Source organism: Haemaphysalis longicornis, unplaced genomic scaffold (genome assembly GCF_048455015.1).
Source record: "Haemaphysalis longicornis isolate Haplotype H1 unplaced genomic scaffold, Haemaphysalis longicornis Haplotype H1 scaffold_13, whole genome shotgun sequence".
In the NCBI taxonomy this organism is placed as follows: domain Eukaryota; kingdom Metazoa; phylum Arthropoda; class Arachnida; order Ixodida; family Ixodidae; genus Haemaphysalis; species Haemaphysalis longicornis.
In genome coordinates this window covers 58,923,039-58,936,720 of record NW_027526233.1, presented here as the reverse complement: position 1 = coordinate 58,936,720, position 13,682 = coordinate 58,923,039, and the positions used below count along the sequence as shown (strand labels likewise).

Below are 13,682 nucleotides of genomic sequence, written 5' to 3'. Positions count from 1 at the left end.
GCCCATCATTTCATTAGGAAACTGAGGCCTCAAAGCCTACATGCTAGTATATGCATCTAGGCCTTCTTGTCCTTGTCCAGAGGGTGTCCACTGGGGCAGCTTTACTGCTACTTTGTGATGATGGGGATGCTCGCCCCGTGCCAAGGAGATGACAGACGCTCCCCCACAAACACCCCCCCCCCCCTTCCCCCCCCCCCCCCCTTTCTTAGCCGTGCGGGATATCCCCCGTTGCCGCTAGATGGAGGAGGCTGGGGTACTCTTTCGCAGTTGTCAGTCAGATGTGCTCAAAGTGCGATCCATACATCGGGTGAACAAGCAGTTCTAACTCGCTGCAAAGGATACCTTTCTCGTCTCTTTCTAGCTGGACATTTCTCACTTTCAACGAGCCTTAATTTCATGTACCCGCATTCAATGAAATAACTGTTCCTTTGCATCTTCAAACTTCGAGACCCTTTGGAAATATTGGAGGTTTTTGAAAACAAGTAGTGCCCTTTGATTTGAACCTGAATTGAATATTGTGTTATTCGCTCCGAAGCTGCGCTTAAACCTGCACGCACTAAGTGCCGGGCACTGCGTGGGTCACTTTATCCCCCTCCTCATTTTATCCAGGTATGTCCTGTACTCCTCTTTGTACCACTCTCTGTTGAATTTCCGACTAGCACATACCAGAGAGAACTGTAACATTGCCGTCCAGCTGAGTTGTGCTCCAGCGAGCGTGCCGTCATGTATGGTGGAGAAAATGTTGCCCTGCCACTTTGTTTGGCCCACCAACAAGCTCAGAAATTGCCTCTGTCCACAAAAAAGCAACAACGTCATTGCAAAAGACTTTTCAAAGTTGTTTTATCAATAGAGCAGTGGAGCTCCAGAAGATTTACTTGTCAGGAATTAGTTATAAGCTTCATGCAAGACAAACATGAAAGGCGTGTTACCCTCACATTGACTTCACGAACGCGAACGTGCTACACGGCTAGCCAATAAGCCAAGTAGGAGAGGAGCGTTGCTAGCTGCTGTGGCAGTGCACCCAACATCATACAATCGCTCTGACAGGTTTCCCTCCTCTACCAGCACTACATGAGCGAGTATGTTACGGGGCCCCTTTACGAAGTCGCCCTGCGGCGGCAGTACCTTGGCCGTGTCGGGGTCGGGGCAGACGACGTGCGTGTAGTTGATGTTGACCATGTCGGTGCCCGAGCAGATGGTCAGCGACACCTCGTCCAGGCCGTACCGGTGCTTGCTGCTCAGCTCCGCCAGCAGCCGCACGTCCTGCGTGCACGCGCAGCAGTCATTGAAGGCCACCTGCACTCAAGTTTCACCTCGATCAAATTTATTTTTAATGCGTAGTAAGTAACCCCAAACCAGGTGGGACACAAGTGGTAGCCCCATGAAACGCCGCGTTATTCAGTCGGAGGCGTTTAAAAAAGCTCCGCCGCAGACCACGCTGCACCTGCCAGCGGATCACATAAACAGCCATGACGCGCCTATGACGTTCCAGCCGGTGCAGTTGGCCTTTAAGCACGCCTAGGGACAACGACAAACCAGGGTTTCTCTTGCTGATCTGTATGACAAAGATTACAGGGACTCTCAACGATCTCTCTGTGTCAGGATTTTCAAGAAGTGCAGGAAATCTACGCAAGACTCATGCTCAAGCTTGGAGGCTTGGAATAATGAGGAATCGCCGAAACATCAGAAACCTTGCTGCAGCGAACAATTCAACATGGGGGCTTTATATTCGAGAAGTGCCCCCTGTTGCAAGGCTGGCTTGAGACATGTTTTTATTTTCCGACAATTTCCTATCAACGTTTGGTATAGTTACAGGCACCATAGCAATTTGCCTGTTTTACAAAAGGCAACCGTTTATTTGGTAAAGAACAACAACTAAGCAACAATCATTCCCTCAGTGCTTACGTAGTCTTACATTGCTTTTACACTTCTGAAGGAGCAAAATTCGAGAAAATTCAGGGATTTTTAAAGGCCGGTAAAAATTCCAGGACTTTGGGGGCCTTGAAAACAATTTGTCCAAATTCAAGAGTTTCCACAGTTTTTAAGGGGTCGCATGAACCTAGGAAACCATCCTGCTCTTTCACAATCAGCGATTGACAAACAAATTCTCTTATTATTTTTTTTTTTTTCACTTAGAAAATACTACAGGACAGAATTAGGGCAAAGCATGAGTGGGACCAAAACACACTTATACGCCATTTATTCTTAGATGGAAAGAGCACAGATTAAAATTACACTACATCCAAGAAAGATGATCGATTAATGCAAATTATTGGACATAAACGGCCCGCCCAAGAGACTGTCTCAGTCACTATTGTTAAGTTGAAGAAGGATGATTACTTATAAGTGTCTCTGTGGGCAAACAAAAAGGGCATTTAAGAAGGTGGTATTGTTTGTTAAGCAACGATGAAAGGGGGTAAGATGTGTCGATGGATTGAGGCGCGGTCTGCGATTGCAAAGATCGGGAAGAGATTCTCACCCATTGCTTTTCCTTCACGACACCAGCGCTGCAGTTTGGGTAGTCTGCACTAGTCTTGCAGGAGAGTCAGGGCTTCAGTATTGATTACAAATAAACGAACCACTTTGCCTTTCAGTTTGATGGCTTCATTAATGTACTTTTTTAGAGGCTCTTTGAACACTCTGAACATATACATTTTGAATATGTGTGCATTTCCCCTCCCCTTTCTTTCTTTCCTTTTCTTTTTTCTCTCTATTTTTCGCTGTCACCTCACTGTATTCACCCCATCTGGAGTAGCAAGCCCTACCGTTAGTGGGGCTGACCTCTTCAGCTTTCATTAAAGCCCCCTCCCTCCCTCCCTCCCTCCCTCCCTCCCTCCCTCCCCCTCCCCCCCCCCCCCCCCCTCTCTCTCTCTCTCTCTCTCTCTCTCTCTCTCTCTCTCTCTCTCGTGTGTGTGTATGAATGTTGCAGACCATTCAAGCAAATACTGAAGGTGGAAATCGACAAGAGTGTTATAAGCGAACACAGTATGCTTTCGATCAGCCTGAACCCACACACCATCCAAGACACACGTGCGAATGACACTCAGATGCCACTGAACTACTGAACCCACACTGTAGCAACTTGGTCATATGTTGCCACCCAATCGTTTCCCACCAATCAAGCCCCCAAAAGCCAACGCCCACACAGCTATGCTGGCATTTCCTGTTGCATCAACCGAAAAGCAAGGGCCCCAAAACGCTGCCCTGCTTAGAACATGGACGGCCACTTTTTCACAGCCATTACGCTTCCACTCTCCGTTGACTGACGTCACACTTCTGAAAAACGAGGGGTGCAGCGAATTCATCTCCCCCGTTTTAATCCGCACGCACAGCTGTGGTGGCGACACTCTCGTTTCACCCTGACACCAGTCAATCGAGGACCCAACCAACTCCTTGGACAGACAAGGGATTCCTGGAATCCTCGATGCCCCAGCCTTCACTGTGACCCTGAGGCAGCCACTTCCAATTCCCAAGTGGCTGCTAGGAGCACACAGCTATAGGAGGTGTTGCGAATTGGCTGTGCTGCGTTGTTTGATACACCACCCACGACTGAACAGTCCACAGAGCGAGTTGGCGGCTAGCTTCCCCACTGTGGCTCCGTGCACTGTGGCAGAGCCAGCAATACAACAAAGCCAGCGCAAGCCGGTGGTTCATCACCTCCCCACAGACTCTCGCCAGCAACCACAAATTCAAGTTCCAGCAGCTGAACCACCTCAACACATGTGCCCACCTCCGGAAAAACCCACCATCGCTCCAAACTCAGAGGGAGTTGCTCTGCTTGCAGGCGTGTTTGAGTCTGCTTTGAGGAAGGAGTGCCTGACCACTGGAGTGAAATGACATGAAAGGGCTCGCACATCAACAAGCCAGTCCAAGCGTTTGGCACACAGCTGAAGGATGTCAGTCTGCCCGTTTGAGTTGCAGTCGTGGTTTCACACCCCGTATCGTCACTTCGATCTTGTCGCTACGCATTAAACACTTCAACTTCAGTCGTTTTCAGAACCGAGGTGACCCTCTGCTGCACAATTGCTCCCCAGTCACGCTACCTCAACAAGACAGGCTGTACTTGTAGGCCTAGCGCTTTGCAAACGTATATCACTGGCCTAGGCGGTCGCTGCAAACAGCTGCGTTTAATTAAACGCACGTGTGCGGCACTCAAACTTCAACAAAGCCAACTTGTGCCCACTTCTCTCTTGCATCCCTCATAGATCATGCGTCGACCAATGAGATATCGAGCCCTAATAGGGTCGCTGGCACGGGACCTGAATTGGTGCTGCCTGCAGAGTTTGGCGAGTCACGTGCTCTGTTTTGATGAACTGTGCACACGTGATTAAAGGAGCCCTCAAGTGAATTTTTTCAAGCAATGCCTCAGGCTGCAAATGCGCTTTTATAACTCACATAATTACCACTGCCCACATAATTCACGATCTGACTATATTTAGAAGCCTGCAGCGGTTGTCTGTGAAGCGCCGAACAGGACAAAAACACCACACACAAATGCACCCATGTGGCGTGACATTGGGTTTTATTGCTTCTTGGTGCTTTCTGAGTCTTCAAAACTCTGTTTTCACCTATTCCACGGCCACAATCAACTTTTTGCTTGTTAATGTGTAGGCCATTAAATCCACTATATTAAGACACACACGTTTGCACATGGCATCGTCAGAGCTGTAGGTAAATCAGTGGATACAATGGTACGAGAGGGCCGCCGCTTCTGCGAAATTGTGCGAATCAGACCAAAAAAAGGTCACAAATCTGGGAAAGTGGTTAGCGAGTGTTTAGAGCTCAACTCTGGGCCCCTTTGAACATTGCCTTTGGCTGCCAAACCTAACTTTTGCAATGATGTTTGTATGATTACTTTTTTGTAATGCTTCAGTGAAAAGAGCTACAGCTTATTGTCCTCTACCCATTCAGAAGGCACATCTCTTTTGCGCTGACCATGGAATAAAACCTCACAAATTTTCATTGAAAAAAAGGTTTAATCTCTGGTGACGCAAAGCGGCGCTTCCGTGTGTGGTGCAAAGAGTGCATGCGCACACAAGAGAAAGTTATCTTCGAGAGGAAGGCTGATAATAAAAGTCAGCTGTTTGGGACGCAGGATGTTCACTTGCACGGCTATGCCGATCAGCACGTCCCAAAAACTCTTTTACTCTGCGATCCATGACTGTTCATCACTATGCTTTGTAGTCCTGTCAAAACAGCAACTTTCGGGTTTTGGACCTTTGTCCTGTGGCGTAATGGCAACATATTGTTGGCTCTAGCAACATACATAATAATAGCGCTAAAAGAAAAAAACTGGTTTGATAAACACAGCGTGAACCCTGAACTGGCCTTTAGAGGAAAAAAATTACCCGCCCCAGTGATGTTAAGAATTTATTAGTGATGTTAAGGTGAAGCGGTTTTAGAATTAAAAGAAAAGTTGACTAGCAGCAAGTACACATTGAATAGTTCATGTGTACGAAATAGTTTCGCAATACATGCAATAGAAGCAGCGCAATGAGCAAACAAAAGTGGCTCAATGCCCCGCCCCCATCTCGCCGCGCGATGCCGGAAGACCGAAGAGCGCGGGCAAAAACCGGCTGAAAAACGTCATACCTGGACTTCCGGCCGGATCGGCCGCCTCGGCCATGCTCTTTTCGCCGTGTTTCCTTGTGAATTATACTTGTTGTTGTTGTGGTTGATATCACTCATTTGTACAATTTTCGTGTTCAAAAAGTATGCATGAACACCAAACGAGGCATTCGTTATCATGCCGTATTCCTAAGCAGAATAATGCCACGCCGGGATGCTTGATAACCTACGGAAGCGACAGCCGAGGTGGCTGTGCTTGATGACAGAGAATATACTACACTACGTTAAATACTTTATAAACCGCTCTAATGCGGTTTTTTTTTTTATGCGACGGACGTGAATGTTCACATTAGATTCTAGATTTAGGAAGAATGGGGAATACTGGTGTACTTTGGCCGGGGATGTTTCGTTCCATTCCAGAAACCAAGTCACATTTGTTCAGGAAATACTTGTTTCGTTAAACGCGTCGGTTTTCTTTCCCTATGGGCTCAGGACAGTGTTCAAAAAAACAATTTTTTGGCGAAACTAAAACAAGGGGCCCATCCTGATAGAAGTTCTCTCCCGGCTAAGAGGTAAACAGTATTCCTATAAAGTAAAAGAACCAAGACAACCAGATTACTTATTTTGCAAGTATACATGTCACGATAAGGTGATGTTTGACTGGAATTTAAAAAAAAAACACCACTCCGAACCACCACCGTGCCATAACTTGTGTTGACTGCGGGGGCCTAATTTTTTGCCCAAGATTCCGTGTGGTTGCATATTATAACCTGGCAAGCACTTGTTGTCACTGAACCTCAAGTGTGCTCTAGTGATAGTCGGTGATATATATAATGATGATACTAAAAAAATTAGGAGCGAAAAGTAAATATTCGACCTCTGTCCGACTAGCGCGGTAAATGCTTAAATCTAGAAATACTGAAACAGGCCAACGATTCATTATCACAAATGTTTGGTGATTGTTGCCTAAAGTACCGTAACTACAACGTAACTGCCTTGTCCGACTGGTCTGTTATTATAACGAAGTGGCCGTAATATTGTAGCAGAATGCGCAACGCACAAGCGAACATCAAGCCCTACTACAGCCAATAATGCTGAGCAGGCACTAGTATGCTGCAGTGTTTTCAGAATAAATGCATGTGAAGCAGTAAGACGCCACTCATCGAAGTGCAGCTAGCAATCGCGGAGGCGCCGTAGCGCCGCTGCCGAAATGGCGCGCGCGTGTGGGTCTGTGTACGGGGATGAGTAACGGGGCTGGGGTGGGCGGAAACGAGCAAAGGAAATGCGGAAGCAGAGTCTGCTTGTTGGTTTATGCGTGTACCGGCAAGACGTGTCTCGCATATACCGTATTTACTCGCGTAATCCTCGCACTTTTTTTTCGGAAAAGTCAATGCGAAGATAGGGGTGCGAGAAGTATGCGCGGGAAAAAAATTCCGTGCACAGTGTTGCCAATTTGCCTCCTGCCAGTCCCGCTAAATGTAGCGGTCTTTTTTCGTATATGCAAGCTGAGTGTTGCCAACAGCAGCTATTTCTTTTTATTTTATTATTTACAACGTAAACAGTCTCCCGTCGATCAGCGATCATGAAATTGCCGCCTTTGCTTTCTGGCGCGCGCCCTATCTCGCCGTCGTCATGTGCGTGCCCTACTCCAGTAACGCACGTTGAAGTCAGTGACGCCGAAGTGCCTGCCTGCGGCACGGTTGCCGTGTTCGATCGCGTACTCTATCGCTTTCAATTTGAAAGCGGCAGTGTAGCTGGCGTTCTTGCCCATGGCGAAGCGGCACCAAGCACAAAACAAAGAGATCAAAAAGTTCTCCAAATGGCAGCGAGCTATCCACCACTGACACGAGTGACTCACTGACTGCTGCTGCTCAACGACGGGACCACGACGGCAACACGACGACACGACAGCGGGCTGCGCGAGTTGCGCAGCCTGCCGTCTAGCTGCGCCGTCTAGTTGCGCACACACGAAACCGGCTCAAGGACAGTGTGAGTAGCGTGTTAGGGCGCCTGTTAGGGAGTAGCCATGCAGGTTGTTAGGGCGCTGGATGGCCTTGGATACACAGCGCTCTCCGCCGAACGGAGAGGCGGCAAGGGAGGGCACGCGTTGGAGAGCGCGTGCACCATGCGGGTTTCACGAGCAGGCAACTTTCGCCGCTGCAAAGTTGGGGGTGCGAGGATTATGCGAGGAACCAAAAAATCTAAGTTTTGGTGGCTCACATTAGGGGGGTGAGGATTACGCAAGTGCGAGGATTACGCGAGTAAATACGGTACGTTTACAGCGCATGAACGCTATTTTTTCGCGCAGTGCACGTACGTGCTTTTCGCTGGTAGAGGCACACGCTTCAGCCGACCACTTGTTTTGAACGCGTGAGAGCCGCGCGAAAGCCATTCGTGAAAACGGCGCATCGTCGTTGCCACATCTGCCATCGCTGTTATCAAGTGCGCAAGTGGAACGATTTGACGATTTGTGTGAACGCCGTTAGAAAAGCCTAGGCGCCTAGGCTTCCTGCGTCTGAAAAATCGCTGCTAAAAGCTTTGGCGCCATCTTGAGATGGAGATGGCGATGGGTGGGACGAAATTTCCGCTGTTTCAGCAATTTCGGTTTCGTATCCGATAGGGGGGTGTGCGAATATAAATTTTTTTAATTTCGAAGCGAATACGAATAATAAAAACAAAGTTTGAATCGAATCGAATATTTTTTGAATACGAATACTTATGGTTTTTTGTAAAATTTAAGTTTTCACCATCTAGAGACACAAAAATTGCAAATTTATTGCACAACAAATCACACAAAGTATAATTAGGAATTACACAATACCATTGCACTCAACAGGTTAAGGTCTGCACTCACTTAAATGTTAACATGGAGAAAGATTAACTGCTCGACATGTTCGGGGAGCAGTGACAACCTCCTGCCCGTCACCACTTTACCAGATGCTGAAAACAGCCGCTCACTTGAGACACTAGTGGCTGGCATGCCCGAGCCCGTGCACATTGCCGTGCGTTGATACAGTAAAATCTCGATGATACTAATCTCGCGGGACCGCGAAAAATATTCGTATCATCCGAAATTCGTATGAACCAACACAGACCAAAAAATTGGGCGCTGAAAAAAGTTTTCGTTTATTTCTTTTGTTATTTTGCATGAAGAAAGTCTTGATTTTTTCTGCTTTTTTTAACCCCCATGTCGCAAAGAAGTCCTTTCTGGAGCACGGAAAGCTTCGCGCTCGTCTCCTCACTCGCGGTGCCCAAGATCGCTACACGCCGCAACAGTCAAACGCGAACCGCATGGTGCGTTTTTGCATGCGATTCGCTCGCCTGGGCTTTGCTCGCGCTGTATTTTCACGCCCACATCGACGATTTCGCGCCCGCGGTAGCACCTACCTCGGTCAGAAAATGACGCACGACGCGCGCGGCAGAATGGAGGAGGAGGACTTGCGAAGCGATTGAGACAGCCGCGGCTTGGCACCGCCGGAGATGGTTAAGCTTAGCACCCCGACAAATATTTCATGGGCGCTTTCACTAGCGGTGCAGATGATGTTTTATAGTACCGTTTTCGCATGCATTATCAGCTCCTTTACCGCACAAGCAACTTCGTGTCTCCCTTGAGCCGCATTTAAAGAGCGGTTAGAAGCGCTCGCTCCAGCGCCCGCACCACTCCACGGCCGGAGCCGACGCCATGTTGCCGCCGCCGGCCGCGCCCCGCGCAGCGTGTGCGTGGTTTCGCGGCAGTGTCAGCGCGCGTGGGGCGTGCGCGGCGCGTTTTCGCGAGCAGAAAATAACAGCCCGGCCGTTTCTGGAGACAAACAGGGCAGAGAGAGCCGTCACTTGCTCAATTGGCAGTCGGGCGGCCTCACCGGCTCGTTCGTATCCGCCGAGCCGCGCGGTCCGTTCGTACAGCCGAAATTTTTCACATTGCAAACAATGCAATTTCGCCGGGACTTTTCGGAAATTTGTATCACCCAGAATCATATAATCGAGATTCCACTGTAACCATGAATAAACACCGATACAGTCTCCGAAAGCACGTATCGTTCGCCGTGTATATGCTTCGCGACTTTGGTGTTGAGACACGTTCTTATTTTTTTTTTTTTTTTTTTTTTTTTTTTTTTAGTTTTGGGTGGTTCGAATATTTCGAACAATTAAAGTGGCGTTCGAATCGAATCGAATACCAAAAAAATTCGAATCGAATATTCGAAGTCTCGAATATTCGCACACCCCTAGTATTCGATTCTAATGCGCATGCGATTTTTCGGCCTACTTTTCCATAAGAAAAGTGCGCGTTAGAATAGGGTAAATACAGTACCGTATTTATTCGAATCTAGGCCGGCCCCGATTCTAAGCCGACCCCCGAAAGTCCGAAGGCGCGAAAAAAAAAAAAAACTTCCCTCGAATGTAGGCCGAACAAAAAGGCAGGGCCAGCGTTCACAAAAAGAAAACACGTTTATTGAACATGAAGATGCGGTGCTGGAACTCAATCAGTTTCTCTTCAAAATCACCGGGCAACTTCTGGGCAATTGAGGTTCGACGGCGGAGGCTAAAGCCGAAGTGCTTCATGAATTTCTGTAGCCAGCCCCGACTGGCTTTGAAGTGTGCCCGCGATAAGCCTCGTTCCCTTAAAAGCTCCCTGGCTTTTGCCTGGAGCACTTCCGTCGTTACTGGAAGGGCAGCTGCTCGCTGCGTCTGAACGAAGTCAGCCAATGCCATCTCCATTTCATGGTGACGGCATTCTCGTGGTCCGGTGATTGCCAGCCTCGTTGCGGCGCACGCAAAATCCTCTCCCGTTGCGTCCTCCAACGACGGACATTTTTTTCATCCACGCCGAAGTCCCGCCCGGCTTGAACGTTCGACGACAACTCCGCAGCTAAAACAACTTTTCTTTTAAAAGCGGCACTATAATGGCACCGCTTCTTTTTGCGCTGTCAAAACCAAACGCCACACCGCACGCAGGCCACTGCCCCACAGAACAGGGTCCGCACAATTCAAAATGGCGGCCTATGGCCCTTAAGTGGCTACTGGCTCGTCTAGTAATGGCTACAATACTTTCTTTTCTGGGTGGCGCTAGCTGCGCGCCACTTTACTTGGAAATTGGCGCGTATTTTCAAAATCCTCGAATCTAAGCTGACCCTGGAGTTTGATATATCAGTATTTCAAAAAAACTATCGGCTTAGATTCGAATAAATACGGTATGTCCGAGCATGAAACTGAGGTCTAGCTTCTTCTGTTGATGAACTATGCCAGAGAGTGGCACCTCGTTGTTCCAATGCTGTTCACAGAACCAAGTGAGCGCCACTTTGTTGACGTCTATAAAGGCCACGGCCAACACTGTTTTGTTTTGCAAATGTACACCATTTAAGAGTGGCGTCCTTGCTTTTCAAAATGGTAGAGCAAGCTGCAGGCGGCTGCAAATTCGTCCCCACTATCCTGCCTTCCTCTGCTTGGGCCACTGAGTTGGGCAATGCTGGCTGCCTTATCTTATCACGATAAAAACTCCCGCTTTCGGGCGGGTGAGGCACCTCATTGAGTGCAAACGTGCAGATCGCCACACACACAACAAACGCATCCGCGCTGTTAGGCCGTAGCCAGCTAGCGTAGCCCAAGCCAAAGCCATGCCCTGAGTCACCACGTGTCACCCCCTGGTGGTGTCGCTGCGAGGCTGCCTCCACGGCCACCCACTGCACAGTCTTTTTTTGCAAAGGAATACAGCGGCGGCCATGCAAGTGCACTGTGGCAGAAACTTACACACTAGGTACGAAAAAAATGCATTTGAGCACTTCTTGGACACTGGTCCCCTCAAATTGGTAGATAAAATGCCCACCGGACTTGCAGCGAATTTCGTTAATGCAGGATCACTTTTCAAAACCATTTCAATGCCGTGAGATGAAATACATGGGTGTCTATGGACGTTTGCCCAGGATCAGAAAATATTTCGTTGTCGCAGGAGATTTCATACTCGTGGGATTTCGTTACGCGGGGTCTGAGTTCATGTACCCTAAAGGCCGAAGAGCCTTACAGAGGGGCGAGGGTGTTCACAAAATATTTTCAGAACGTCGGAGCAAGGACTAGCTCAATAAGAAACAGCTCTTTCCACAAAGAGACCTGCCCATCGCACCCGCTCGCTAGTCTTTGTGTGTCCTGCCGGCCTGAGCACTCTCCATCAGGCAGCACTGCCACACGGAAGCTATATGAAACTATTCACGGGGTTCGTACAGCCTTCGCAAAGCGGTAGCAATGCGACACCATGTTTACGGCCGCTAGGATGTGTAGTTTCTCTGCTGATCCGTAATGTGACACGCGCCAGATGCCTCAGGCGTCCCTAGTGGCCCCATTCAAAAGAGGCTGTCACATCAGGCAAAGCTACACAGCAACAAGCTGCCCCCCACTCAGAGAGGCTAGACACTGCAAAAGTTGCACCAAGCAACAACACAATTCGTTAAGGCACAAAAGGCCCCACTTTCGACACGCAGGGTGTAAAACGATCTAAGCACCCGATCGGAATGAACAGCGTGGGAGATAGGGGACGCACCTTGGGTATGCCGCCCACTCTGATGTCGTTCACTTGCGACAGTTCCAGCACCTGCCCATCCTGGAAACAGCGACAACAAACAACAGCCTCAGCAAACGGCAACACAACAAGTCGAAGGATTCTACATTCCTTTGCAACAGTCTGACCTGTTTGCATTACACATGCAGACCTAATAAGTGGGGGACGTAAAATGGTTTTTCACCTGCCCTCCCCAGCCAGGTGAGTAAAAGAATATAGTACGACGGTATGGGAAGTAGTAAAACCTAGTTTAGGCTAAGTGAATAAGTTGGCGTGGCATTCCTTACGTTGACATTATCAAAGCCTTACCCCATCCTCCACACACGCTCCTACCCCAGGAGGCCATAAGGCCTACTTTGCTTAATAAGGAAGTAACATCCTCCCGGGACAGTGCACACTATCCGTTATAAGCACGATAGCAGATGATGTAACAGGCGATAAAAGCATGATAAAAGAAGTTGCCCCACTTGCACTTGTGTTTGCCAGACGGCGCCAAAAATGTACTTTGTGCGGTCGTAGGTATACGTAACTATATAAATGTTACTACACGTTTATTTGGATCAAGTTATTTGATACAATGTGTGGCGTTACGTAGTTGAAGTTGTCAAGTTGTCAACTTCTGTGCCGTTAGTCAGTGGAGACGAGTATCATCGCCGCTTTCGACCAATCGCGCTTGGAAACCTCAATCGTGCTTGGGGAGCCAGGATTGAGTTCGGGCTAGATCGGGCAAGATTGCGATTGAAACTGCCATGTAGCAGCGCCCGATCCAGCCTGAGCTCGATCCGGATCGACTTACTCGCGATACAAAGTGTCCGTGTGACGGGGTACAGTCTACGCTCGTTACAGCGGATCCGGCAACAACGCACTTCCGGTTACAACAGACCATTTCTGTTGGTCTGTTTGGTCCCCATGCATTTTAAGTGGAGTCCACTCCACTCACAACGGACCCAGCTATAGCAGACTATCGGCTACAACAGACAAAATTTTAGGCGAAATTTTGTTTCGACTGAACGTTTATAGCTGACTTCTGTGAGGCTGGCACTCGATATGCTTTTTCTTTGTTTATTTTGGCAAGAAAACTGTTATGTCTGGCAACATTGTCGGCAGCCGGGCTGTTAGCGCAGCCAAGCCAAGCCAATGCCGCTGACTTTTTTTTTTTGTGCGACCAGCGGCATGAGTGGCAGGCTAGCTGATTTCACTGACGGATAAACTAAGTGTGATTAACGCTGTCGAACACGACGAAAAACAGGCCGACATCGCCAAAAGTGCAGGCCTGTCTAAGCAGACGGTCCGTTCGACCGTCTTGTTTGTACTTGACGGTCGAACGGACCGTCTACCGATAAATGCGACTACCGATAAATGCGACTGGTGAGATAGAACAGCGCTTTCGAATACGCAAAGTGACGCACTCGTAGTCGAGTCTGCCCTCCATCTTCACAGGTTTTTATGTAACAAAGAGCTCGGGTTCAGTGAAGCTCGGCAGTTATTATACCCATGCTTGCATCATTCGCGTTCCGTCCGGTGAAAAAGGTACGAAATTCCTAAAGTAGGAGGTTGGCTCCCATCC

At 48.6% G+C, this 13,682-nt stretch overlaps 1 protein-coding gene across 1 annotated transcript in view; it reads right to left on the bottom strand.

The window, feature by feature from the left end:
• The window catches only part of Norpa (no receptor potential A), a 120,976-nt gene that overhangs the window by 82,313 nt on the left and 24,981 nt on the right, over window positions 1-13,682 (bottom strand). Inside the window, exons 5-6 of the mRNA XM_077694799.1 lie at window positions 12,098-12,157; window positions 1,126-1,263 (exon numbers count right to left, since the gene is read on the bottom strand). Of these exons, the coding sequence (XP_077550925.1) occupies window positions 1,126-1,263; window positions 12,098-12,157 (198 nt within the window). The remainder of the gene's footprint in view (window positions 1-1,125; window positions 1,264-12,097; window positions 12,158-13,682) is intronic.